The 27,270-nt window shown below is 32.5% G+C and overlaps 2 protein-coding genes across 2 annotated transcripts; both read right to left on the bottom strand.

Moving 5' to 3' along the window:
• Nucleotides 1–1,788: 1,788 nt before the first annotated feature.
• LOC114389464 (alpha-mannosidase-like) lies at nucleotides 1,789–12,307 on the bottom strand. The gene is made up of 29 exons (XM_028350150.1): nucleotides 11,900–12,307; nucleotides 11,679–11,762; nucleotides 11,426–11,514; nucleotides 11,106–11,280; nucleotides 9,281–9,400; nucleotides 9,102–9,194; nucleotides 8,940–9,011; nucleotides 8,513–8,626; nucleotides 8,313–8,413; nucleotides 8,139–8,232; nucleotides 7,868–8,035; nucleotides 7,677–7,766; nucleotides 7,154–7,219; nucleotides 7,021–7,077; nucleotides 6,722–6,941; nucleotides 5,888–6,021; nucleotides 5,379–5,444; nucleotides 5,222–5,281; nucleotides 4,910–4,981; nucleotides 4,293–4,340; nucleotides 4,018–4,137; nucleotides 3,854–3,919; nucleotides 3,495–3,607; nucleotides 3,322–3,412; nucleotides 2,991–3,101; nucleotides 2,818–2,913; nucleotides 2,691–2,738; nucleotides 2,406–2,474; nucleotides 1,789–2,255 (listed from the first exon to the last, which is right to left on the bottom strand). The coding sequence occupies exons 1-29, from the start codon at nucleotides 12,110–12,112 to the stop codon at nucleotides 2,067–2,069; spliced, it is 3,039 nt and encodes a 1,012-aa protein (XP_028205951.1). The 5' UTR covers nucleotides 12,113–12,307; the 3' UTR covers nucleotides 1,789–2,066.
• Nucleotides 12,308–13,674: 1,367 nt separating this feature from the next.
• Nucleotides 13,675–18,964, bottom strand: LOC114391246 (26S proteasome non-ATPase regulatory subunit 4 homolog). Its single transcript, XM_028352300.1, has 10 exons — nucleotides 18,742–18,964; nucleotides 18,469–18,582; nucleotides 18,173–18,278; nucleotides 17,799–17,913; nucleotides 17,500–17,709; nucleotides 16,985–17,276; nucleotides 15,312–15,435; nucleotides 14,722–14,825; nucleotides 14,553–14,621; nucleotides 13,675–13,990 (listed from the first exon to the last, which is right to left on the bottom strand). The coding sequence occupies exons 1-10, from the start codon at nucleotides 18,751–18,753 to the stop codon at nucleotides 13,940–13,942; spliced, it is 1,197 nt and encodes a 398-aa protein (XP_028208101.1). The 5' UTR covers nucleotides 18,754–18,964; the 3' UTR covers nucleotides 13,675–13,939.
• Nucleotides 18,965–27,270: the final 8,306 nt, after the last annotated feature.

Genomic DNA, 27,270 nt, shown 5'->3' with positions numbered 1-27,270 from the left:
GAGTTTTAAGCATCTCTGGAGGGGGATGGCTTAGAATCTTTAATTATCCACGGTTAGTGCATTGATGGTGTTCATGTTTCATACTTCATATTTCATGAAAATAGTACAAACTTTGTCAGTAAGTACTCGTAGTTTTGCATGAGAAAAAATACTTGTACTTAAGGGCATGTCACTTAGTTTGGAACTCCCTTGAGACTCAGGCTGATCACCATGGGGGGGGGGAGTTACTTGTGCACGACAGGGTGACCTCGACACTTACTGCCTAGTTTTCCTAAGTAAGAGTGTCGTGTAGACACGCTTAGGCTATTTCCTTGGGGATGGTACCACATTGCATCTGAGAGTTGAGATCAAGTGCATGCATCATACTGAACATGATTAATTGGAACTATGTACGGATGATGATTATTTGTTGAGTGTGTGTTGATTAATGAATGTTGTGTAAGCTCATGAGTCTAAGTTAATAGTTTGCTACATTACTTATATTACACGAGTCTTTTGGAAAATGATATCAAGACTTATCCATTGTATTACTTGTTCGATTGGTGCACTATGGGTTTCATGCTAGTATAACTAAAAATTTAACCAGCTTATTTATATTTGATGACTTTTATGGTGGACCATATACACCATTATTAGAAACCCTTAAATTAATCTAAGATACGCATTGTTATTATGCATCTTCCACTCCAAATCTTTACCCTCTTTCTCTCTTAACCATTTCTAGTAGGCTTTTCATTGCCTTCGGTGACCCCATCACTGCCATCATTCTCCTTCTATCACCACTCACATGTCACCTCCCACCACCTCTACTGCCTCTTTTCTCATTATTGTGAATTTTGAAATGCTCCCCTTCTAGATGTGAATTTCAAAATGTTCATTTTTTTCCATTTTATTCAGTGACAATTTCAAACCTCAAGTCGAAGATATGCGGAAGATCTTGGGGGTGGAAGCGACAATGAGTAAGGAACATGACGAAGCCATCTTCATCTTCAAGATCATCCTTGTCACCATCGTCAACGTCAAGATGTCTCTAGCACAAATGACGTTCTTGTACATGATGAAGAGGAGGTTGTCACTTGAGATCTATATTCCAAGATCTTTTTCCCTCTCCTTGGAATAGATTAGCTATGGAGATCTTGACACTTGGCATGGTTCATGGTAAGGATGTAGATAGGCTTTAGAACAAACTTGCAAAGTCAGAGACACAAAAGATTAAAGCTATGACAATGGGAAAGGGGAAGGTATATGGTGTGGAGGGTGTACCATAGTGATCTAAGGGTGAGATTAATCTAAGAGCTAAAAATTGTGATCCACTATAAACCACATGAAGTGGTACCTCACCATAGAAGTCATCTATTAATATAATGTAAGTTTAACTTTGAGTCGATTCGTTAAGTTAATTAAACAAAGTTTTATGAAATATATAATGAATCAAGTACATATAGCTTAACTTATTTGATTAAAAAAAACACACAAATATGATAAAAAGAAAACTTTTCATTTAAGAAAAATAACATTTTCTGTAATATTATTATTATTATTATTAATGTTGGAGAACTATCTTTGCTTGGATAAAAGAAAGGTTGGATCTTACATATTTACTTGCAATGAAACCAGTTTCAAGGTAATTAGCATTATTCATATGTAGTAATGTCTATATACTTGTACCTCAACCTCATCATATACAATTCAATCTGTATATTGCGTTATTTGATAATATTGTGCACTTCATTTGCTAAATCTATAGATTAATAAGCCTTTTGCAATCAAAAATAGAAGACAATAATCAACATAGAAACATCAAACATGTTTATCTGACAATATAACAACAACAATCTTAGATGGAGTCGATTACACTGTTACCTGATGTCGTTAGATTTGGTTAAGAACCAAAGTCTTAAATATATTATTTCTAGTCATTGGATAGGATCTTTACTCATTTCTTTTCATGTTTTCCTTCAAAATCGTTCTTGGTCTCCCTCTACCAATTTTTACAAGGGTAAAAGTCATGTGATCAAACATGTTTATTCCTTCAAATAAAATCATCAATGATTATTTGAGCTATTTTAAAATTTCAAAAGGAAAGTTCGTATTTCCATGGGGCCAAGCTCAACAACCAAATTGTGATAGCTGACAGGGCCACCCCTAACTGCCTGAGGTTCTTGTCCTTTGTCCCCTTCAACCTTCCATGTCATCCTCTTCATTTCTGATTTCTCTTGGTTTGATGACAAACTTACCTCCTTCAACTCCCTTATCTACATAATAAAACATCAAATCACCCATTACAGACCAAGCAAACAATGTTTTATGGACAAATTATCTGAGAAAGTATATATGTGTATCACAAAGACAGGCCAAAATGGGTAAACCCTTTTTCTTAAAGGGTGAGAAGAAGCTCTACATACCGTTTTCATGGCAAACAACTTCTTTAGTTCAACTTTCGTTAGAGTCGAATACTCAGCATCTTCACTTCGCTAATCAAGTTGAAAACATGATAGAAATATATGAGATTAGAACTGATATTGCAAGAAAAAAGATTATTACAATATTACTTAATGCAACTGAATTACGCTAAACATGTATTTATGCAAGAGTTGGTACATGATCTTATTGAATTTTATTAAATCACTTTGGCTCGATTCTTTTGAAGTTAAATACGAATAGGATTATAAATATTTTTATAGGCTTACTTCATATAGATGTGCCAAACGGAGAAGCACAATTCCACCATCCAACTCCTGCAAAACATTTTAGTTAGAGACAAGGACAGTCTCTGAGTTCTATAGAATATAGATATCCTTGCAAAAGTTATTCTACCTCAAGAGTTATCAAAGCAATATTGGGAGGCAAGCTGTAATTTGGATCCATGATAGTTCCTTTCGTCAAATGAGAGGACTTCCAATTTTCCGAGATCTGATCAATAAAAATCTCATGAGTATACTATGGTGATGATTATTAATCCATAAGTACATGCAGCTGATGAGTCATACCTCATGTGTAAAAGCCACTAAGAATGGAGAATAAATTTCCTGACCAGTTGTACGACGCCAGCGTGAACCAACTCCAAGCTTGTGGATGCTGATATAATAATTTCCTCTGACCTAATATTACATAGAAGGAAAAAAAAATAGAGATGGATATTCAATATATAGATAGAAGAAAAGAAAACACAATTATTTGCTACTTTCTAGTTTTTCTACCAAGCTAGTAAAATGGAATTGTTTCAATCCACATCTTTCATAGAAACAAACTAAATGTGTCACTCAGTCAATAGTAAAGAGGATACAAAGAAGTATAATTTAATTGATGACATTGTCATACTGTTAGTCCTTCGCAAGTATTATTATTGTTCACGCAAACTTGTTCATCAAGTGGTTCCCCAACTCCTCGACTATCATCATGGAGAATACGCCTTGAGTAGTAAACATTGTGTTAATACTTTGTTTGCAATAAAATAATATTGAATTAGCATTAATAAAAGAAAGCTTGAATACCTGTGAAGCATCAATTCCACCTCACCATCTTTGATGCTGGCTCCACCAGTGGCACGATCAACTAACACTGAGAACTCAGATTTTTCATCCTTAGTATAAATTCCAAGATTAAGCTGGACAAACAAAAAAAAAATAGCATAATTTTATATAAATTTAATCAATTTTATAGAAGTTTGTTAACTATAAAGAAACAATACTAATAAACTACTCCCCCGCCCCCTCTCTCAAGTTCTTTTAATTGATTTTCTTGTGGTTGATGCCATGATATAATTTTGCTTCTTTTATTTCCATACCCCTGACACATTATCTACAATTAAAACCCGAAATTTGATGACCCTAAGAGAGTATAAAAAATTTACTGGGTAATAGTTTCCTGCTACTGGTTGAGTTACTTGCAGAGGCCAATCTTCCCTATGATCTCGAACCTGCATTGACATTTTTAAGGGTCATAAAACCCAATGTTGCAATATTTTCTCCCCAGAGAATTTCATAATAAATCAGAAAAAAAATTGTATTAGATTACTCGTTTTAGAAAATCTCTTCCATTGGAATCCGCATAAAACTCCTTGTTTGTGGCCATATTTGCTGTCATTCGTGTGATCACCTCTTTTCCAACTCCATCATCAGTAGGAATTGGACCAATCTTCAAAAATAAACTTCAGTTAGAATCATATATGTTATTTTTAGAACTCCATATTAAAGAATCCATATTGGGCCAATCAACAGTCATAATATTCTATTTTGCTGCTATAACAAAACATAATACGAACTTTCACGAGACAAGATAGTGCAACTTACAGTGAATTCGATTTCAGCATGTTCTTTGTCTTTGTAAAGCCTAGTAACCTAAAAAATAAATAAATAGTAAGAAAAAAAATTCATGGCAGAGAAAATGCATTTAAATAATCAATCAAACTATCATTTACAATTAGTTGGATAACTATTATAATCTATAACTTAAAATGAACTTAAATTGAAGAAATGAGTTGCAACATTTTCCAATACAATGATTCTTTGTTTTTCAGCAATGTGCAGATTTTCAATATTAAATCACTCAATTATAGTCTAAACATTAGTGATAAATTCCATCATATAAGATCCAAGATAATGTGATATCACTTCCTGCTTTCTAGTCTTGTATACATTCAATCCATTTCAGCACTAGGTTTTGATAAATTCCATCATTTAAGATCCAAGATAACGTCACTTACTTTACTTCAAGAAAACGATGCTGAGGTATGTCCTCTAAACACCAATACTCAGCATTCATTATTGTGTTTTGAAATCCTTACATTTATAACAACATAGAATATATGGACTTGCCAATATAAGTGATAATTACCTTAAAATCTTTACAATTCTATGAATGCAAAATACTTTTTGTATCCTAGACTTAAATTTACTAAGTTACTGACCTGGTAAATCCAAGAGCTAAATTTCTGATGAACTTCATCAACTAGTGGTCCACGAATTACCTTTGTAGGCACCTGCATGGAAATTAAATCAAAACGCACCTATAAAAATAACAAATGTAGTACAAGAAATATGAAAAGCTTAAAAGGAAATGGAAAGAAATATAGTAAGAGAGCAAGAAGAATGGCAAATCAAAGACATGAATGATTTTTTATGAGTGTATTATTGTTTATTTAGACTTTTAGAGGTTAAATTCACACTTATATTTTCTTATAAAAAAATGTCACGTTAACAAATTCAAAGATGAAACTTACTGATCTTGAAACGATATTTGGGGGGGATCCGTTTGGCCGAAATATATATGCACCAGAAGCCTATAGCAGAAATCACATCACACCATTGAAGCATACATTGTAATTGTACTAATTTAATGTTATTGGAATTAGTTGTATGTGCAAAGAAATTACACACCTGAGGATCACTATCGCCCTCACTAGATCCATACCAAAGGTAGCTTTGCTGAATAGGTATATCAACCTGGGAAAATTTAAAAATCATGGAATACTCTCCATCACACCCTTAGAAATATGTCTTGATATGAAATCAATAAGCTAAACCTAAGTGACAAAATATGCCTTAGGCATACTTGCTATGCCTTGGAATCTATTACCTTTATGCATATATATGAATTCGACAGAACATATACTCAACAAACACAAAATAAAGCTCAAGAATAAATGGTATACGATAATTTGAAGTTCGATGATTGTGGGAACTATGTAAACTGGAAATCTCAATCGCTACTTTTACTTTCTGGTCTATGTCAAATAGAAATTTAACTTATTCTTTCTATATATTGAAGGGCACATATAGTCCACTATAGTGTAGTCCTTACTTCGGTAATTTATCAAGAATGATAACCCAGTTAACACAAATTAAGAACATTATTTTGTGTTGTATGAACTTTGTAAAATACTTACTCCAGTTCTGGAATTATACATCCTTTTGAGTTGTCCAGATGTTGAGGAAAAGGACATCTTTAAATTTCCCGACCCAATGTTTATGGTGTCACCTTTCTGACTGTTGGTGTGAGATAAATCTTTTCTCCTAGTCCCTATCAAGTTGAAACAACAACAAAGTATATTTAATACTGATAATTAATAAATTTAATTAAAATGCACCGACAATGTAAATATTTTTTATTCTAACATTCAATAACTAATCTCATATAAAATAAGTTTATAATTTTTTACGAAAATTATCTTAAAAATCAAATCAGAAATAATTTTTTATTGATTGATAGTTTAAAATACTTTAGACTACCAGTGCATCATAATTAAACTCAAAAAAGAGTGTTGCATGGAACTTGTGATGCACATTTTCAAATGGATCATGGATAGACACAGTCTTCTCAACAAAGCCTCGTATTGGAGAGACCAATCACTGTGTGTGCTTGTTTCCAATAAAAATTGAGCCTAAGGAACATTTGGTCCAACACAAAAAATAAAAACAAAATCTTTTTCATGGTTTCTCTCTCCTAACACATGCAATGACTTTCCAAAGGGTAGCCTAACACTGCTTATGTCTACCCAAAATGCATTTAAAGAGATCATCAGGGCCAAATGGCGTTAAAGGGTGATCCAATGTACAACATTCCCACTTCGTGGGATCTGGAGAGAGGGTAAATATGCATCACCTTACATGGAGGTCACAAGGTACCTTTACCAATGAGCCATGACTCAGAATGGAAAATGGTGTTGTCCAAAATGACAAAAAAAATACTGAAGTTAGAAAAGGAGGGAATGGAACTATACCTTTTCTAGTTGCTTTAGAAATGAAGTATGTACTCCATCCAAGTGGAGGTACTGAAACCTGAAACAAAAGCCAGTACTTTGGGGATTGTTTTGGTGACACCCCCACGTAGGCCTTCACATAGAATTTTCTTAAATTTGTCGTAACATCATCCACATCCACATATTGTACTTCTAGTTTATTGCCCGATGAATCTTTGACAACAAGATTAGCATCATTAACCTAATGCAAATTGTCACCTTTAGTGCGATGTTGGAATTGACTTGTTTTATGATGCTGCAAGTAAATGATATGTACTCACCGGTATTTTGACAATGTCAGTACGATTCCACCCAAGTGGGTTATACACCACTACTACCTGGAAATAATTATTATCAACGTATGAAAGATAAAATTTAGCTACAATTTCTTCTGAAAAATTAGGAAAATATTACCAAACTCTTAGCCTCTGGAATGTTGTCTTCTGCCGGAGGGCAGTAACTAATATTTAACAATTGACACTGCCAAAATCCAACAATAATGAAAAAAAAAACGAAAAAAAAAGTATTAATGACAGACAAATCAAAATGACAAAATTTAAAAATAAATTTGTCATCTATGACATTTAACCATCCTGTAATTTCAAATCAACAGACTTAATAATCAACTTATGAATTGAGTAAACTAATTTAATGATAATGAAAATATTTGATGTAATTCTATATATATTATTATTCTAGAATAGAATTTTATTTCTTTTAAAAATAAAAAAAATATATTAATCAAGAATATGAGACTAACTATATAATCTACAAGAAACAAATGATGGTAAACAAGTCTTACGGATATATTTGTAGCTAAAAGCATAGAACAATGACAAAACTAGCTTCAACATTTTTTGGCAAGACACTAGACAAGACTAATAAGTACTTAACAAAAATGGAGAAATAGTATTTTCTCTTTCGTTTGAAACTTTACCTGGGCAAATGCCGATGCAGGTGTTGAACACTTATCACCTGATTGTTTTCTAGTAAGACAAGCCAAAGAAGAACTAACAACCGCTTCAGCCTATAAGAAATCATAGTTTTTAGAAAATTGACCAGATAAACAAATGTCAACACACGAAATATATTTTCAAATTTTAAATTTGGAAAGTTCTTATTTGGGACCTCATAGGCTCCAATAGCCAATCTTTTGGCATAGTCATTGGTTGTATGCTGCTTGGCAGTGCCACTGACAGCATCATGATGTTGTGCAATTCCTAGAGCATCTCCAAGGTCATAAGTATTGTATTTAGTTGATTGCTTTCCAACCAAGAATTCAAGTTGACGTGCTGCCTACATTAAAATGTTAACAATGTCCCATATTTAATTAGAATACTTGGAAGCAAGCAAGAAAAGTCCATCCAATTTTACTTTGTTTAGGGCATCGATATTTTACCAAATAGTATCCACTTAGCATCCTAACATATCGTTTTAAGGCTGGGCGACTAGTGAAATAGCCCGTCCAATAAGCATTTGGACTATCAGCATACCTATAAGAAATAATCCGGAGTATGCATAAGTGGTTAAGATTATAAGCTTCCTTGTGAACAAAATTATAACATATCCTTACGGGAAGTAATCATCTGTTTTCAGTGGCCAAAGTTGATTAGCAGCATTTTTGGCATTGGTGTAAATAGATGGAGTGGAATACAAAGCATTTACTCTTCCATCCTGAAGAATAAAAGCAGAGAAACATGTATTTTTTGAACTCAGCATGATGCAACTTATTAACATAAGTTGCTGGGTTATATATGCATTATAATCCCTTACCTTATTAACATAGTGAATTAACTTATCCATTTGCTTGAACCAAGACTCTGCATATTGGTACTGGAAATCATCACCCATTGTCCACATTATATGATTTGTCCTCGTCACGTTTGCCTATATTAAGCACAACTAAATTAAATTTGCACATTCTTGTTTATTTAAGTGAGAATGAAAGGTAATTGGTACAAGAAATGAGATACTCTCAGTTTAAATTCCACAAGTCATATTTCAAATTTGTGACAACCAATTTCCCGCTATACATAGAATAAATATGTAGGATATATTTAACATAGACACAATTTAATATAATCTATCAGTCCACACAAGAAGGTTCATTTCTGTCGGTATGATGATACACTAATTAGTCATTGGATATACTAAGAAAATGGCCACTCTATAGAAAAATTGTGGAATAGAATGGACTTACTTGGGTAGTAGCAGCATCAATAAATTCTTTGACACGTTGTTTAACATTGTAATCGAAAATAAGAGGATCATCCTGCATATATAATTGGAGATGTGCAATAAGCCATATGCATAACAAAATATGCAAAATAACATCAGCATTTTGGTTGTTGAATGTTAGAACCTGTACGGGACCAACATCAACATCAGGATTATTGACTTCAAAGTTGAAACCATTTGGAGCACTATAATGAACAGGGAAAGTATTGGCAAAAATCTGCAATTTCAAAGTTGAAACCATTAGTAATTTTAGTCAAAGGAAGGAATGAGTCATAATAATGGTACATAAGTTGCAAGCCAAACCTGAGCTGAAGAACCGAATGTTTTGGAGCCACGCCAAACAACTTCAAGAGACTTATCAGCTTTGCGCTTAGCTCTGTCTTGATAATCAATCCTTGCGAAATGTATAGAATCAAAACCAAGCTGCAATGGCAAATAGAAAGAGATTATTCTATTTTTTAATTTCCTAACAATCCCAATTATTCAATTAATTTGGAAGTCAAACGTTTGGATACAGAATTTTAATAAGGAAAATAATTTATCAAAGAATTTGATTGAAATTTTTTGTGAAAAATTTAAAATTTTGAAATTTTAAAACAGAATTTTAAACAACTAAAAAGCTAAAATTTCAATTTTCTTCTAAAAAGAAAGAAATTGAAATTTTTTTCTTACAGTCTTCTTCAACAAACACACTGTCTAAGCTCGTGAAACATCGATCTAGTATGAACGTAGAGAAACACATATAACTAGTACATCAATCATATTTTCTCTTTTTTTCATTCATTATTTTTCACCCTCATAGTTTTAATTTTTTTTATCCAAATACAAAATTTTGAAAATAAAAGAATTTCAATTAAAGTATTTGAAATTCTTAAAATTTCGTCCATCCAAACACACTCTAGATAAAAACTAAAGGCTTCCATTTGTTAACGTGAATAACAAATAATTTTAGCTTCAACTTTTTAAATGTTCTCTCAAAAAACTTTTCTATAAACTGATATAATCCAATTTTAACTTATTAAAAAAAAGTTAATTCATTTTGCTTTCTTATAAATTAGAATACATATTTCTTTTTCTTTTATCAGATATACATTTCACACAATACTCTAAACATTAATAAAATATTTTTTATTTGTCTATTTTTTAAATATATTTCCTTTAATTTGTCTCTAGAAGAAATTAGTTAAAATAATTTTATATCATAATTTAAATTAAAATTCATCAAGGTTTTTATGTTTTCATATTGATGAATTTAATCCTCAAACTTTTAAAAAATATACAGATTCATTTTTTCCAAACTTAAAAAAAAAACATAATGAATTCTAAAAAAAAAATAGTCAAAATCCACATACTTTTACAGTTTAAGGACCAAATTCATAATATAAAGGTATAGAGACTTCGATCACGTTGAACAAAAAAATATAAATATTAAAAATGCATTCTTTTCTTAGATTTATAACTATAAATTTAAACTACAATTTACATATTAAAATATATTTTTTATAATATAGTTAATTATATAAAATAAATATTTATAATTTATAATCTATAAATTAAAAAAAATTAAAAAAAATTATCAAATGTTTTTAATTTCAAAATTATAAATTCATCAAATAATATTATTAAAATTTCATGATAAAATCAAAAGATAAAAATAAAAATAATTAATATCTATTTAATTCTCTAAAGTAATTAATAAATTAGAATTTTATAAATGACAATTATCATGAAATAACTATTAGTGAAAAAATTCTAAAATGTGTCATGCCGTAGGATTTATTTTCCTTTTCTTTTTTCTCACCAAAGGCTTTATTTTCTAAACAAAATCATTTCAAATATCAACAAATGTACTAGACTACTTGATCATCCATTATGTTAGCACGTCCATATCACACATGTATCATATCATTATATCATTATTTAGATGTCACATTAAATTTTTTTCTGTTAAGAAATTGATGGCGGGCTAAAAGTAAACCAAAATTGCTAAAATTTAAAACGTGAGAGATCAAATAAGTAATAAAAAAATTATGAACCAAATGCATAATCATAAAACTACAACATGACAAAAAGTGAATTTAAGAAAAAGAAAAAATCAAATTAGGCCATACGTAATGGGCTTACTTACCTCAGCTCCCAGCAGGTAAGCCTGCACAGCAGAGTGACCAAATGGATCAATCTGCCATCCAACAGTAGGAGTCTTGTTAAACTGGTCCTTGATAAAGCGATGGCCCAAAGTGGTTTGATCAATCATGTCTATGTAGTGTGTCGCAGCTTCATCGTGCATACACCAACCACCATTTCTACGGACAAAAAGCACATTAAAGTTACATGTGCAACACTGCAATATAAGATTCTGAAATCTCTATCTCTTACACATCAAAACACAATAATACACTAGCTGGACCCCAACAAAATGTAGCTCACTAAATGCAATACAATACGTACATGAATTCTAGCTGCCCCGCATCCACAAGCTTTCTCACTTGTTCTTGTGTTTCTGGACTTTGTTCTACCCACCATCGATGGAAAAATGCCTAACATTTATTTAACAAATTAAATGAAACCCACAAAATTTAATAAATCTGCTGATTGAAGTAAATGTACCAAAAACATCAACAAGGGTGTCATATATGAATTATGAATTGTGATTTTAACATCATTGGAACATAGTTAATTGCTAGATTTCCATTGAGTTTACCATTTCGGCAAACACAAACTTTCTATTTGGGTCTTTCTGAAGAGATACAACCACCGAGTCCAACACATTCTCAACACATGCCCCCTACGAAACATTCAAGCAGAGAACAAAAAAGAAAGTTAAACTTAGAAACTATGAAGTATGAAGCCTTAACAAGTGAACAATTATGTGTTACTAACACAGATGAATGTAAAAGCGCAGAGGAATCTTGTGATTCTAACCTGGATACTATTGTTTGACCCAACATAGTACTGATCAATGGTTTTCAGCCAACCAACATCGTCATGGGAGTGTGGAACCAAGTGAACATTCAATTTTCCTGGCACAATACTGGCCCCAGTATTATACTTCATGTATTTAGCACTAACTATAAGTTTGCCATAGAAACATAGCAACAATAAAGCACAGAGAGACTCTGCAGCTAAGTTTCCCATTTCCAACACCCAAACTGTGCTGGGTCTGTGAAGATTATACCATTCAACTAATATTATAGAAAAGGTATATAACAAAAGCTTAGAACAAGACCAAACATATAAAATAAAAAGTGGACATTGATTGGTCCATGCCTAAGAGTGCCGGCCTAGGAAATTGTGATTAACACGAGGTGCACACCACTGGAATAAGGGTAATTTAATTACTTTATATCACTTATCTAACAAACGTATTTGAATTTTGACAACCTTTTATGAATGTTATTTAGCTTTTTTAAATTGTGTAACTCTAAACTTTGTCACGGGCATGGAATTGGTTCTCGCACTCCTTATCCAAATAAGTTTCCGTCCTCAAATTTTGGGCGTTTCCTCCGCGATTGCAGACATTTTTCCCAGATATTCTTCCATTATTTTATTTTTTTAGACCAGGGATTCAATTCAAAGGTAATTCCACATATGAAAACCATAGAACTAATCCTCAGAAAAATAGAATATCAGTTGAGGTTTTATTTTGAAAAGGAGAATCAGTTAAGGTAACTCCTCTTCAAAATAAAAAATAAAATAAGAAAAGGTAACTCCTCTTACGACACATATTACTCTATGCACAATAGTACATAATCAGATTTTACAAAAGTAACATTCTTTCATTATTCTTATTAACGCATTTGATCACAACTGGAATTTACATTAAAAACAAAAAACAAAAAACAAAATCGATTGTACATTTCCACACAAGGATTTTTTTTTTTTTTTCCTTGAGACATTACCGCACAAGGACATTTAATGTAAAAAAATAAAACTAGAATTAACATCTGATCAGTATATGTGACCAGGGATTTATTTAAACATGTAGTCAACTGTTCGGTCAAGTCTGTCTATAAAAAAATGTGTTGAGAAAGAATTCATTCTCCTTTCAAAAGAGATTTCTCTCAGGATGGAAAAAGAAAAAATTGAAATTCTCATGTTAAAAATTCACCATTATTTTGTAAAAAAATCTACAATTTATAATAAAAAAATGTGAAATTATTGAATGAATCAGATCATTAAACTTATTTCTAATGTATGTTTTACTATTATTTCAGCGAAAATGAGGAATCGGATCACACTAAATCGATTGAGTCGCCCTTATACTTTTTTCAGTTTACACGCACATCTTATTCAGCAGTCTAGCTAATCGGATTATAGAACCTTACACCTCTACATTGTTGGTATTCGCACACAACGCCCATGCCTATTGTTGAACAAAAAATAAAATACAATATCCGTGCCTATAGGAAACTCAAGCGAACCAACTTCACACAAGAATTACAGCTAACGGAAAAATTGTAATCTAATCGATTTAAGCTATTATTTAATCTCTTATTAAAATCAGGGCAAAAATAATGTATAAACGGGAATCTATCTGAGAATATTAATCCCTTGCCTGGCAGTCACGTCACTTACTATAAAATTCACTTTCACTTATCGTGCTTGTTTAGATGGATGGGTTACGTTTTGCACTTGAAAATGGCCACGTATCAGCGTTAAGCATATACTTTAAAACAAACTAGAAATTAATACAAGAATTAAAAAAAAAAAGGGAAAGGATTCATATTAATTTTGTAATGAGATTAATGAACATTTTAAGGATGGAGTATTCTTAACCATAAAACCATGTACTCCCTTGATGAACATTGACAATAGGCTTTTGATATTATCCGTAATTAATCAGCAGGGGAACTCAACAACTGGAACACATGTGAAATAACTCCCCGTGTAAAACCACTTTCCAACATGCTATCAATGTGCCTACCAAAGGAATACAAATAGAACAGCCAAGAAATTACGAGATTATTTTTTCTCCTCTTCATTTGGTGGCTTGTCTTCATTCTTCTGCTGAGGCTGATTGACAGCACAATCAAAAAAACAGTTAATAGTGCAGGAATATACCAAAGTAGAAGGTGTTTGAATTTTAAGATGCTGGTCATGTGAAGTACTGAGCATAAAAAATTATGTGATCCTATATCACTTGGTATAAAAAATCCTATTGGCCATTTAGAAAGAAGATTAAATTTAAACATGCACATATGAATTTTCCATTTAGTGGAAACAAATATTGATTAGTTTGATAATGACCAAATTTTCCCATTGAGCATGCATAGATTTTCCCACAGAACAAGGGAGAATATTGAGGATTATGCTGTCGCCACCATATATAAAGTTCCACTTACAGCTATGGCCTTCAAAGATCATTAAATAGGTAGACAATATAAGAAAGCAATATTAGCATACTAAGACGCTGCAAAATCCAACTATTAATAAAGAAAACAAATCAAAAGAGGGGAGAGATGAAAAGGAGTTCAAGGCTAATCTAGGTGAAGCTAAATTTAAATATGCCCCCTGTGAAATATTCTAAGAGATTCTTTTCAAACTCAATGATTATTTTCCATAAAAGAAAACCTACCTCAGACTGATTTTGCAAGGAAGCCAGCAAATCTTTGACAGATGGATCATTTGGGTCAACCCCAGGAAGCTGCAGAAGCAACGAATATTATTCAGTGCAGAACATATTGTCAATCATTCTATCAATACATTTAAAGAACACGGAACATTTACTGGATTTATAGACATACCGATGCAAGGATAGAAGATACAAAGGACTGATCTGCCAACAGCTTACTCACGTCAGACTGGCTTGCCGAGTCCTTTGAGCTGTCTTCTACAGACAATTGGAGAGCTTCAAGCAAGAAAAGACAAGATTTAGTGAAAATCCGGACAACGACTAAAGCTTTCCCTTAAATTCTATAAGATGCCAATTGACTTCATAACCAGAACAACTTGTCATAAAAGAAAATATAATTATGCACGATTAAACAAAGCCAAAACATTGATACCTCAAACAAGAGAAAAGAAAAGATCAAACCCTCAAGCAAGGGGAGTTAGCTTGATAAATATAACTTATCCATACAAACTCTATGTAAATATATAAAATAAAATCCATACCAAAAAAATCTCTATGCAAAGAAAATATTCGTCCAATATCATAAATAGTTAAATGCCCACCCTCTAATAGAATGGACTAAGAAAACTATCTATCCCTCTTTACTAAACCAAAGTTGAAAGAATTTTTCTCAATTCCAGAACCAGATCAATCATCAACCAACATAAATGAGAAAGCATCCACACATGTTCAAATACAGAATGATTAAGCATAAAAACTCACCTAGAGCCAACTCAGGATCTTCAGCAGCTGCTTCAGACATATCTGTATCTCTCATGTCGTGGTTAATTGTGGGATCATCCATAGACATTGCAAGGGCCTGCTGTAGAAGAGCATTCTCGTTGACCTGTTTTTGTTTGAAAATCAGTTCACACAGATCAAATACTATTGCATGATACTGATTTATGGGAAGAATGAAATTAAAACAAGAGAACTTATCCAAAATCAAACCAATCAAAAGCAATTTATTTTGGGGTGAGGTGCACGTTGAGTTGAAGTAAGAAAAGCAACATGTTGCTAGAAACAAGTTACATAAACTGTCAGTTCCTGTGTACTCAACATTTAGAATGTAATGATAAAATCCATCAGCAAGTGATTTTATCTGCATTAGTTTAAAATACCGGAAAGGAGATAGTGCTTGGCAAGCATAAGTTGCCAGTGAGCCAGGGGAAAATTCCAAGGTTACTTTTTGGATGTAACAACTCTGGTGTAACCATCATAGTTATCAGAATCTTATAATTCATGATTTGAATCTTACGATTCAATACAATTTTAGCTACCTACCGATTCGTATAATAAGATGAATCTTAAATGATTTTGTATCTTACAATACATGAATGAATCAGTAAAATTTTGTATCATTCACACATTCAATGATTCGTTAAAAATTAAAAAGTCATGTGAGCTTAAATTGTTAAATGGAAGGAATTGAAGGAACACTTAATGAACTTATCCTATTTGATTATTCCACTGCTTTAATTGTCACTCATTCGTTCAATGCATGTTTTCTATTTACCTATTTAACAGATTCATTTTCATTCTTCTAAAATAATGGCTTCACAAACTCAGATACAACTAATAGTTTTGTTTTATAAGACTTTTGCTTAAGTTGTTTATCTATTTCCAATTTAAATTATCCATATTGAACATTATATATCATCTATATGATATATTTGAAGTAATTATTCTTCATTGGCTCTATATCTTTCAATTCGATACAAATTATTCAAAAATTAGCTCCATGATTCACAATTTGAATCCCAATTTGATAACCTTGGTAACCATAACTAGCTCATCATAATCAGTGCATGAATCATGATAGTTGGGTGAATGTAGGAATGTGAATCAATCACATGACACACACATGGTAAGATAGTAATGATGGTAAAAGTGCTCATTATTGTGCTACATCGTAAGATGCCAAAACATGATACTAAAATGGTAACCTGAGTAATATGGAGTAGATGTTCTCTGATATTAAATCACTTGAGTGATAATGTAGGTCCCAGCAACAGTCATAATGAAGTTGCTAGCACTGATTTAGTTTGGACAAATAGCATATTGGAAAAGGACAAATGACAGCAAAGGTGTGCTTTAGACTCTCAGAAAGCAACAAGATCCCCAGACTCCATAAATTAATTAAGTTTCACTTACACCACTTAACATAAAAGAAGATGGTCTCTTAAGAAAATTAAAGTTACTGTAGCTCTAATATCAACCTTTGAAAGATTCAAACCATGTACATGCTGGTAAGTAAAAATAAAATACTGTACAAAATAATTATAGCAAATACTCCTACAAACTACTTATATGAATTTAGATAATTGTCTTGTAATCCAAATAAGCATACGACAGAACAGGCAACAGACATGGCTAAAATAACCAGTTACACCAACCGTCAAATCAGTTCTTTTAGTCTCAGCTTCAGAAGCTGCTGCACTAACACCCTCAGTCATTGTTGTATCCTGTGGGCTAGCTTGCTGCTCACCATCTTTCTCCTGTTTAGCAGCATCCTCTGCTGCCTTTTTGGCAGCTGCTTCCTGTCTGGCTCTCTCTTCTTCCATTGAAACTCTTAGAGCAAGAGCCAGTTCAGGGTCCAAGTTTGGATCAACACCAAACTCAAATCCAGATACACTGCCTGCAGCAAAACCACTTCCACCTTCCCCGTCACCAGTAAAAATAGGAGTACTGCCACAAGAGTCCAAGGTTCAAAGAATTTAAAAGAAAATGCATAAGAGTCCAAAGTTCAAACTCTCCTATCAGAGTTAGAAGAAAAATGGGTAGAATTGAGTAGAAGCAGTAGGGAAACTTAAAAAAAATAACTTCTCTATTACACAACTGGGAATTCATTTCAAATGGGAAAATGCTGAGTAGTAAGTACAAAGGAAGATAAAGAAATAAAACCACTAACCTTATTAGTACATCAGAAAGGGCGTTTGGACCAGATGGAACATGAACAATGTGGCTGGTATCATTATTGTTAACAGCTGAAAGGAGTGCCTCCAACTTCTCTGTCTTACCCTCATCTTCTTCACCAAAATTGACAACGTCAAGTGCTACACTATTCTTTTTCAATTTCCTCCCAATCATCTCCAACATTTTCTTCTCATGATTAACAGGACTAAAAGGAATTAAACAGATAATTAGATGGAATATAGTCACAACAGACAAAACAATATCAAATAACACAGAAGAAACAGTTATTCACACCCTCCAGCAAAGACAATAATCCTTTGCTGCTGCTTCTTGTTCTGCCGATGCTTAAGAGCCAATTGCGCAACCTGAATGCCAGCAGCTAGGTTCATCTCACCACCTATTTCTAGTCCTAACATAGAAAACAAAAAACAGGAAAACAAATCAACACTTACAAGAATAGAAGAATCCAACCATAACTAACATGTCAGAATAACAATGCACTGCCAACTTCTTGTATTTCTAGTTCAACATTTACAGAAATAAGTCTCATTAAACTTCAGTTGCAAGAATAAGCACCACTATGACACAGAAATTACACAAAGCATCCTACAGCAACATGTCAAATTCAATTGGCACTTGTTCCAAACATTCAAGAAGCAAAAACTGACCATGCATGCAAGCTAAGATCTTGCCCAAATCACTGGTAGGGGTCACCAAAACACGAACGCCCTTCCCCGCCATCGTGAGAACTCCCACCGTATTTTCTGGATTAGACTAAATCATCAAAAGAAAAAAAAATCAGCACAAATTGAACCCAACCGCAATTTCCTAAACCTCCAATTAAATAAATTCAAACCCTTGTCTGAAACACAACAATATTCGTTAAATTTAACTTTTCTACTCAAAGTGGCAATCACAGATAAGGGAGTGTTAAGAATCGATAGAATAGGATTTCACTTCACACCTGGGTTTTAGCACCGCAAATGAGATTGACGGCGTCTGCTTGGGCTTGAAATCGAGAAGGAGAGTAATCCCCGTTACGCATCCATTCCGAATTGTCTATACAGATCATAGTCGCCTATTATACACACACACACACACACACACACAAAAAAAAAAAAAAAAAAAAAAGCAATTAGTGATAAACGAGTGATCAAATGAACAAACCCTAATTGATTGGATTAAAGGGATTGTAGTGGCATGGCTGAAATTAAGACGAAGGAGAAAAGGGATTTACCTCGAGCACCATTGTTGGAGATTCAGAAGCGAAAGATTGAATGCGAACAGAGAGAGAGAGAGCAATGTAATCGTAAAGAGAGAGAAGGGAACTCGGGTTTACTTGCTAGAAGGGTTGTTCTTTGGGACCGTAACAACGTAGTCCTCAATTATTTCCAAACAAAATTCGATTGCCATGTAACGGGGAAAAAGTGAAAGCGAGAACGTGATATACTACGCTAGCTCAACTCAACTCAAGCTTCTATTTGTTTTTTTTTTTTTCAAACATGTTTTTTCATACTGTAAAAATATCTCTTTTTCATATTACTATCTAAATTATTATTTTTTTCTTTTCATATAATATTTTTATTTTTGTTTTTAATGTTTGTTACTAATCTGATTCTGATACGTGATAATATGACAAATTTTTCATGTCATGATTTTTTTAAAATTATTTGAACATGCCTTTAGAGTCAGCTTAGCCAATTATAACAACACAAAATAAACTCTAAAATTCTTAGTCCCCATCAACCATCATCTTCTTTCCCAATCTTGTGCTTCAACCTATACACCATAGTCACCAAACACAACAGCTTCCACCATCTCCTTTAACCTTCATCGCTTTGCCATCTCTCTCCCAACTGCCACACCTTCCACGCCATCTCCCAACACAACAGCCGTAAACAGAGTTGGCTGGCATGCTTAGCTAGGGTGGGCTAAACACAATTGTTTTCCCTGCTTACGGCTGGGCCGACAGGCTGGCCAGCCATATCTTAAAAAATTAATTTGTATTAAAATTGCTAGATTACATTTAAATCAATTTTCAAAACATAAATTTTAAAAGAAAAGAAAATTGAATACATATTTTATCAAGTAGCCGCATATCTTGACAAGTAAAGTAGATCATAAGAAGCAAAATCTAAAAGAGAATGAGAAGTGACTGTACGAATATAATAAAAATATTGAATGATATATTAACCTAATAACAATAAGGTATAATTTCAATCTTGACATTAATATTAACTCAAAGAGTAGAAAAGGAAAATTCATGTTATATCAACATTAATATAGTTTCTGTACAATGACTTGAATATAGTATACTTGTGCTAATGCAAGATTGTTGTACAAAAGCAATGTGCTTTATGACTTGAATACAATATTAGATGAGTAAAAACTTATATACGACTATCTAGATGTAATAAACAATTAAGATCTTCACGTTTGTAAATTAAATGACTACATTGTTTAAAGAAAAAAAGTAAGTAAACATTGTTTATCTAAAAATCTATTGCAAAACAACATATATATATTTGACAAATTATTTTAGATATTTTGTCATAGAAATTAGAACAAAATTAGTTTGCTAATTTTAAATTGTCAACTCATTTAACAACTAAGATCTTTACGTTTGTAAATTGAATGACTACATTGTTCATAGAAAAAAAAGTAAGTAAACATCCTTTATTTACAAATCTATTGCAAAACAATAAAAAGTGACAAATTATTTTAGTTATTTTGCCATAGAAATTAGAACAAAATTAGTTTGCTAATTTTAAATTGTCAACTCATTTAACAAGTAATTATAGTAGCGATAGAGATAAGGAGTATAATATGTACATATATCTATCTATTTTTAAAAGAAAAAATAGAGGTGGGTGTGTCGGCCAACCTGCATGTGACACACTAGGTTGGTGGGTTAGGTATGACGAGTCAAAATGGACTAGTGGACTGAAATCTCCATCCTTCCTCACCAAATTTGGGGGGCTGACAATCAGTCCGCCCATCATTGTCATCCTGATAAAAAACCACTACCTCACTCTTAACCACCTCCATCCATACGCAAAATCCTACACACAACCTTCTATTTGTCACCATCAACATCGCGTGCAAAACCCATGACCTATTGTGGTGCTGCGTATGCTGTTGATGCTGTGAAGATATTCTTATTATGTCGAGGATGACATTGTTGATGTTGCAAACATCGACAACGTTGTTGTCTTTGCAGACAACTCTAAGGATGTAAGCGAATTAAAAGATATTAGGGTTACAAATTTTTTAAATTAAAAGAAAATAATGACATGGAAAAGGCAAAGGACAACAACTTTGTCAACCCAAGATGGCATGGCATGGATGACATAACACTCTGTCAGTCATGCTATCACTTAATAGATAGACACTAACGATCAGTATGAAAAACAAAGATAACAATATTATAGGTACCAAAAGCAAAAAAAAAGAAGCAATTTAGGTAGTAATATGAAAAAGAAGTATTTTACAAAGATGAAAAATATATTTAAGTCTTTTTTTCAACCACCTTTGACTCCTCGATGGGACCGTAGGCATCTCACAAGCTTTCAGTCCTTTGGATAGCTCTGGGCTAATTATTGGTTTAGGACTTAAAGCTCTTTGTCCCTTCCCAAATCAAACTCAGGTTCTCTTCACAAACTTAGTGTGTGTTGTCAATTGAGATACACCCATGGATCAATTTGTTTTTTTAGGCTTGAATATGTTTTTATACCTATAATATATCATTTTTAAGTTTACTACCTTTTTTTTGTTACTATCTAGCATTCCCAAAATTTTGCTTTCGATACCTATTGTTATTATTGATGTGTTAAGTGATAAGCTGACAAAATAACAAAATATCACATCATCGGTTAAGTAAAGTGATGATATGATAAGTTAATAGAATGTCATATCATCATTTAAAAGACTTATACTAAACGTAATTATCAAAAAGTAAAATTTTAAAAATGTCAGATAATAAAATAAAATTAGGTAGCAAACTGGAAAAAAATGAGTATATTATAACTATGAAAAATATATTTAAGTGTTTTTTTTAATCAGATCTTGATTATAAATCATTTTTTAAATAAAAACAATGTATAAAGTTAATTTTTTGAAAAAAAAAATCAGATTTTGATTATAAATCATTTTTAAATAATAACAACCTATAAAGTTAACAATTCAATTTATGTTTATAATTTTGATGAATATGCTTCTGCTAATAATTATAAAGGTAAATTTATCTTATTTTCATTTTATTTTTGAATTTTGCTAAGAAAATAATTAAAATGTTTTTAATTGATATATTAGTTTGTTTATTCGGATGAGTCCTTGTCCCATTCCATCAACTTACTAATCTAGATTTTGGTATCATGTCATATTCACTAATAACTTTGCAAGAGTGAATAAATATATTCTACAAAGAAAATTTTAATGACACATTTTTTAAAACATTCTTTTACACGCCTTTACTTATAAATATAAGAAAATTTTATTATTCTGACACTACCAATAAATCTAAAATAATATAAAACCTTAAGAAAAGTTAATGCGACAATTAAACACACATAAATTGTGGTTGTTTCTCATTTATCGTTTTTAATCATTCTTAATTTATATGTCAACGATTACCAAAAATGTGTTTGATTGATTATGCTATGGTACTCTAGGTTATTTTTTGGTTTAATTTCATCCTCTTATAATTAAAAGCTTTAATTCCCTGCGATGTGGAGTCAAACTTTGTTGGTCACTTTTCCGGCTTTATGGACAAACGTCTTCATGGAGATCTCTTGTTATCTGAGGGCTAATTGAATAGTTGTATTTGGATGAAACTTTTGCTTACACTTTGGACTTGAGCAATAATCCTCGGGTGCTGCTAGGTGCACCCAGTAGTATTGCTGGTGCACCAAGTAATTTCCCATTTTTTTAATTTTATCCATCACTTTTATGTAAAAGTTTTTTTTTTAATATTTGTGACGAATTAATTTAAAATTAATGATCTAAGAAAGACTCGAACCGGTGACTTTCAGATTATTAATACAACATTCTAACCAACTGAGTTAATGAGTCAATTACGTTATAAAATAAATAATGTTGTTATACATAACATTAAAATTTATAATGTATATTTAATACGCATGTAAATTTAAATAAATTTTGTGATAATTAATTTTGATATAAATCATACGAATTATTTAATCTGTATATTTTTTAAAAAATTAAAAATATTTATTTAATATATATTAAATTTTGTAATGTTAAAATAAATTAATGACACATCAATAATATATATTAAATTTTGCATAAGACTTTATGGAAGAATCTCTTCTATAAAAAAAATTATTACTAAAAAATTTCTTCCGTAAGAGTTTACGGAATAACCTCTTCCGTAAAAATCTTACAGAAGAGATTATTCCATAAAAAAAACTCTTATGAAAGAACTTCTTCCGTAAAAGTAAAGGGCAAAATTGGAAAAATGAGAAATTGCTTGGTGCACCAGCAATATTGCTTGTGCACCTAGCAACACCCATAATCCTTTAGGTGAGTTTCTAGTAACAGTCCTAACATGTCATTAATGCCCAATAGTATTGGGAGGGTATTCCCATTCTACCATTTTCTATACCGAAATTATTAAAAGATTTAATTAGTTCATGCATTTTTTTAAACAATTTAATTAGATTTCTCTACTTTTTCAATTATAAGTATAAATTTAGTGATTTTCTAATGTGCGACGGATCTATGTGTTTAAGCTTGTTTTTTTTTAAAATATTTTTATTTAATAAAATAAATAATTTTTAACTTTTATTGTGCATATGTTTGAATTGATTTTGTTTTAATTTTTTTCTATTTTTTAATAAGTAAATTTTATTATTTTCTTTATTTTTGTCTAAATAATTATTTTTGAAAGTTACTTTTTTAAATACTTGCATGTTTTGGTAATAATTTGGAATATCTTTTGAAGAACTAAAGTTAGCACATAAATCAAATATTTACATATTATAAATATATATATATATATATATATATATATATATATATATATATATATATATATAAATTATTAGATTTACAAGTTTGGGATTGTGTGTAATAATTTTAAAATATTCTGTAAAAATATGAATATAATATTTTTTGGAAATGATTACAAAACTTAATGAAATAATAGAAAGGATGTTGAATATTGTGTTAAGGAAAACTTAAAGCTTTTTTGAAAATGATTTTCCAAATAGGTTTTTTAAGTTTTTATTTTATTTTTTAAAAATAAAATAAAGATAATAACTATTTTTAGTTGCTATTACGTTAAATCAATTATTTCAAAAATCTAAAGTTAATAGAATATTAACATTTCTTGAAAGAAATGACTAAAATGAGACATTTTTATCAAAGTAAAACTTTTAAAACTAAATGTATCAAAATGAAATGAATAAAAAGTGACATTAAGTCTAACTTTTATTTATAAAAAAGGATAAATATCGATTTCGGTCCTGAAAGTAAGCGTCAAATGGTGACAAATTGTTCCTTGATGAAAAATTCAAATTTTGTACTCAAATGTGCAAAAAGTACAAAAGATTGGTTTTGTCGTTAAATTGATGTGACCAATTTGTCATTAAATTATAGTATTTGAGGTTTACAAATTACAAAATTCATTTTAAAGAGAAAAGCTAAAACCATAAAATAGATATATGAAGTAGAAAAAATCAAATAAATCATGTTTGCAGAGAGTTCTAATTTAATACAAATGAAAATCTTGGGCATGACTTGAGATAGCATAACGAAAGGGTTAAAAAATGAATGTTGGTTTGCATGAGGGATGGGTTGTTGAAATGTTTGTTGGTTTGCGTGAGGGAAGGGTTAGAAAATGAATGTAGGAAGGACTTGACCACTATCGCACAAACATGGAGTGTCCTTTCTTACTCCAACATCACCCCTACTTCTCACACCTCTGATATGAATATGGACAGGGCGAGGTTGGTGTACGACCTGGTTATGAAGATGGACATGGACGTGGGCTCCATCATCTCTACACAAATTTCTCAGATGGCCCAGTCCAACTCCTCTAGGTTGGGCTTCCCTGCTCTTATCACTGCCCTATGCATCGCCAGAGGAGTTGTCTCAGACTCACTCACCTTCGAGTCCCTCAGCCCGGCCATTAGCTTGGCCTATATCAGAAAGAATTGTTGGAACCCAAATGATCCCACTATCACATTTCCTGGGTCCCGCAAGGCCAGGGCTAGGGCTCCTTCAAACGCTTCAGCTTCAGTTCCCGCTCCCACACCAGCACCATTCCTTCTGACACCAGCATCGACTCCATCTCTAGTTGGTCCTTCTATGTAGAGCACTGATGCCATAGTGCGGATGTTGCAGAGCCTTCACCAAGGCCTTTGCCTAGTGATGCAGAGCATTCATAACTTAGCTTAGCAGCGGCCGATTATTAGCATGGAGGACTTCATGGTGCAGGTGACTTGGCCCGGTGTCCAGCCTTTCTTTTCGGGGGGAGGTGAGGCTCCTGTGGCCCAAGAGCCACAGATTTAGGTCCCTAAAGGTGCTGAAGACACCCTGGCCGACGCAATTGCGAATGATGCCACAAAGGATAATCTAGAGGCTGGGGAGGCAGAGAAGACCCCTGTAGACACACCTATGTAGGTCACTAAGGAGGAGGACGCAATAGAGGCAGGCATCGATGAGGATTATGTGGTGGATGTCACTACGATGCAGGCGACTTGGGATCCATGACCCACTTCAGCTCAGGATGACCCAACTGCACCTCAGGACGAGCCCGCTCCAACTCAGGAAGACTAATAACAGGACCCCATTTAATTATGCTGCTTTATGGACAATTTTTAGTTTAGCTTTTATTTATTTACTTATTAATTTTACTGCTTTTGAATAGTTTACTGGTTTTGAAGTCTAAACAATGGTTTTACGATGCACTTTTTGGTTTTATTTAGCAGTTTGTTTATTTTGATATTGGTTTGAACTGAATTGATTGCATGATTTGAGTGACTTGCAATGCTAGATCATATACCTCGAATAAGTCTGTTGTATGTAGAAGAGAAATAACATGAAAATTAGAGGCGTGAGTGAAAATGTTAGCTTGTATGACAAATAAATAGTGAATGTAACCAGCTTGTATGAGTTGTGTGAATCTTAAACTGTGAGAGAACGACTAGCATCAAGTATCAATTTTTGTATGAATCTTTGAATACTGAATGAATGCATGATTTGGAAATGATGAAGGCCATGATTGAATTGATTTAGCCACTTAGCCAAACAGCCTCACCATGTTCATGAATGATTAAACACTTGCACCCTTTTTGAGCTTGAATATGAATGAATGAGTCTTTGAACCTTGAACCTAAATGTAATTGCGATCTCTGCTTACCCTACCTTAGGTTATAGGAGAGCATTGTACGGTTTAAGACAAATTTGTCCCAAATTTGGGGGAGTGTGTTTGGGTGATTTTTGTTGCAGGAATGAAAGTAATAGCCACACAGAGAGCCAAAGTAATAACTATTAGCAATAATTATAAACTGCTAAAATAGAATAAAATAAAAAAGAGAGAGAATATAAAAAATAAGTGAAGCTCGGTGTGCTGTTAATTATGTTGTAACTTCATTGTGCTTGTGGCATGACAATAGAAGCTGGGAGGTTAAAGAAAAAAAATGATCTATGGATGAATGCTCTCCTAGAACCTAAGTTTTGCATCCTAGAAAAACCATGAATTGTTTGTAGCCCAGCCTCATTACAAGCCAAAGAAAGTCCTTCAGATTCATTTTGTGTGTTCATGATTGTATGGAATGAGATGAATTGCAAAAGTTGGGAATTGTGTTGGTTGTCTATTTGAAGAATTACCATAAACACAAGTGCATACGAGAGAAACAGTGGTCATGACGATTAAGCTTGATTGACCTTCCTTGATATTTGTCATGCTTGCTAGCTTATTTCATTTTTGCTGCTTAATGCACTTGCTCATATCTTTGAAAATGTTGCACTTCACTTTGAAAGGTTATTGATTGTTGCATGCTTAGTCATCTCTGTTTGTGTGGTTCATACATTTGAAACAAACATAATTTTGGTTAACCACTATTGATTCCTTTCACTTAAGGACAAGTAAACTATTATTTTGTTTGCTTGAGGATAAACAAAACTGTAAATTTGGGGGAGTTTGTTAATTGATATTCATGAGTTCTTAGTGCATTGAAAATTTGTAAGAAAATAGCAATGTACCTCCAATTTATGATTCTTTTTGTGGAAATTGAAAATTTTTCATTCTTGTGTGAATTTATAGAGTAGAAACTCTATTTTTGTGATCTAATGTTGAATTCCACTCAGTTTGTAGGCTAAAGAAGAGAAGGTGTAAAAAGCTGCTTATGAACTCGCTTAGCGAGGCAGATTGGCTAAGTGAGCCTCATTCGCTTAGCAAGGCAGCCAGCTCGCTTAGCGGATGCAAAACCCTAGAAGAGGATAAGTCAGAAATCAGCATGCTTAGCGCGTAGACAACCCGCCCAGCAAAGACGTTGTCTCTTCTCGCGCTCAGCGTGCCCAAACTCGCTTAGTGGATTTCCACTTACTCTCGCTCAGCGAGACATGCTTGCTGAGCGAGACATGCTTGCTGAGCGAGCCTTCGTGTGCTGAGAAGTCCAAGAGCCTTTAAAACACTAAGTTGGTGGGAAACCAAAGGTTACCAAGTCTAGCCAGCCATTTTGCTACGTGAAAACAGAGAGAAGAAGGCAGAGAGGCTTCACCCTTTTCCATTTTCTTTCAC

Source organism: Glycine soja, chromosome 16, assembly GCF_004193775.1.
Source record: "Glycine soja cultivar W05 chromosome 16, ASM419377v2, whole genome shotgun sequence".
Classification (NCBI taxonomy): Eukaryota; Viridiplantae; Streptophyta; class Magnoliopsida; order Fabales; family Fabaceae; genus Glycine; species Glycine soja.
Note: the sequence above shows the minus strand (reverse complement) of the source record. Positions and strands in the feature narration are given on the sequence as shown.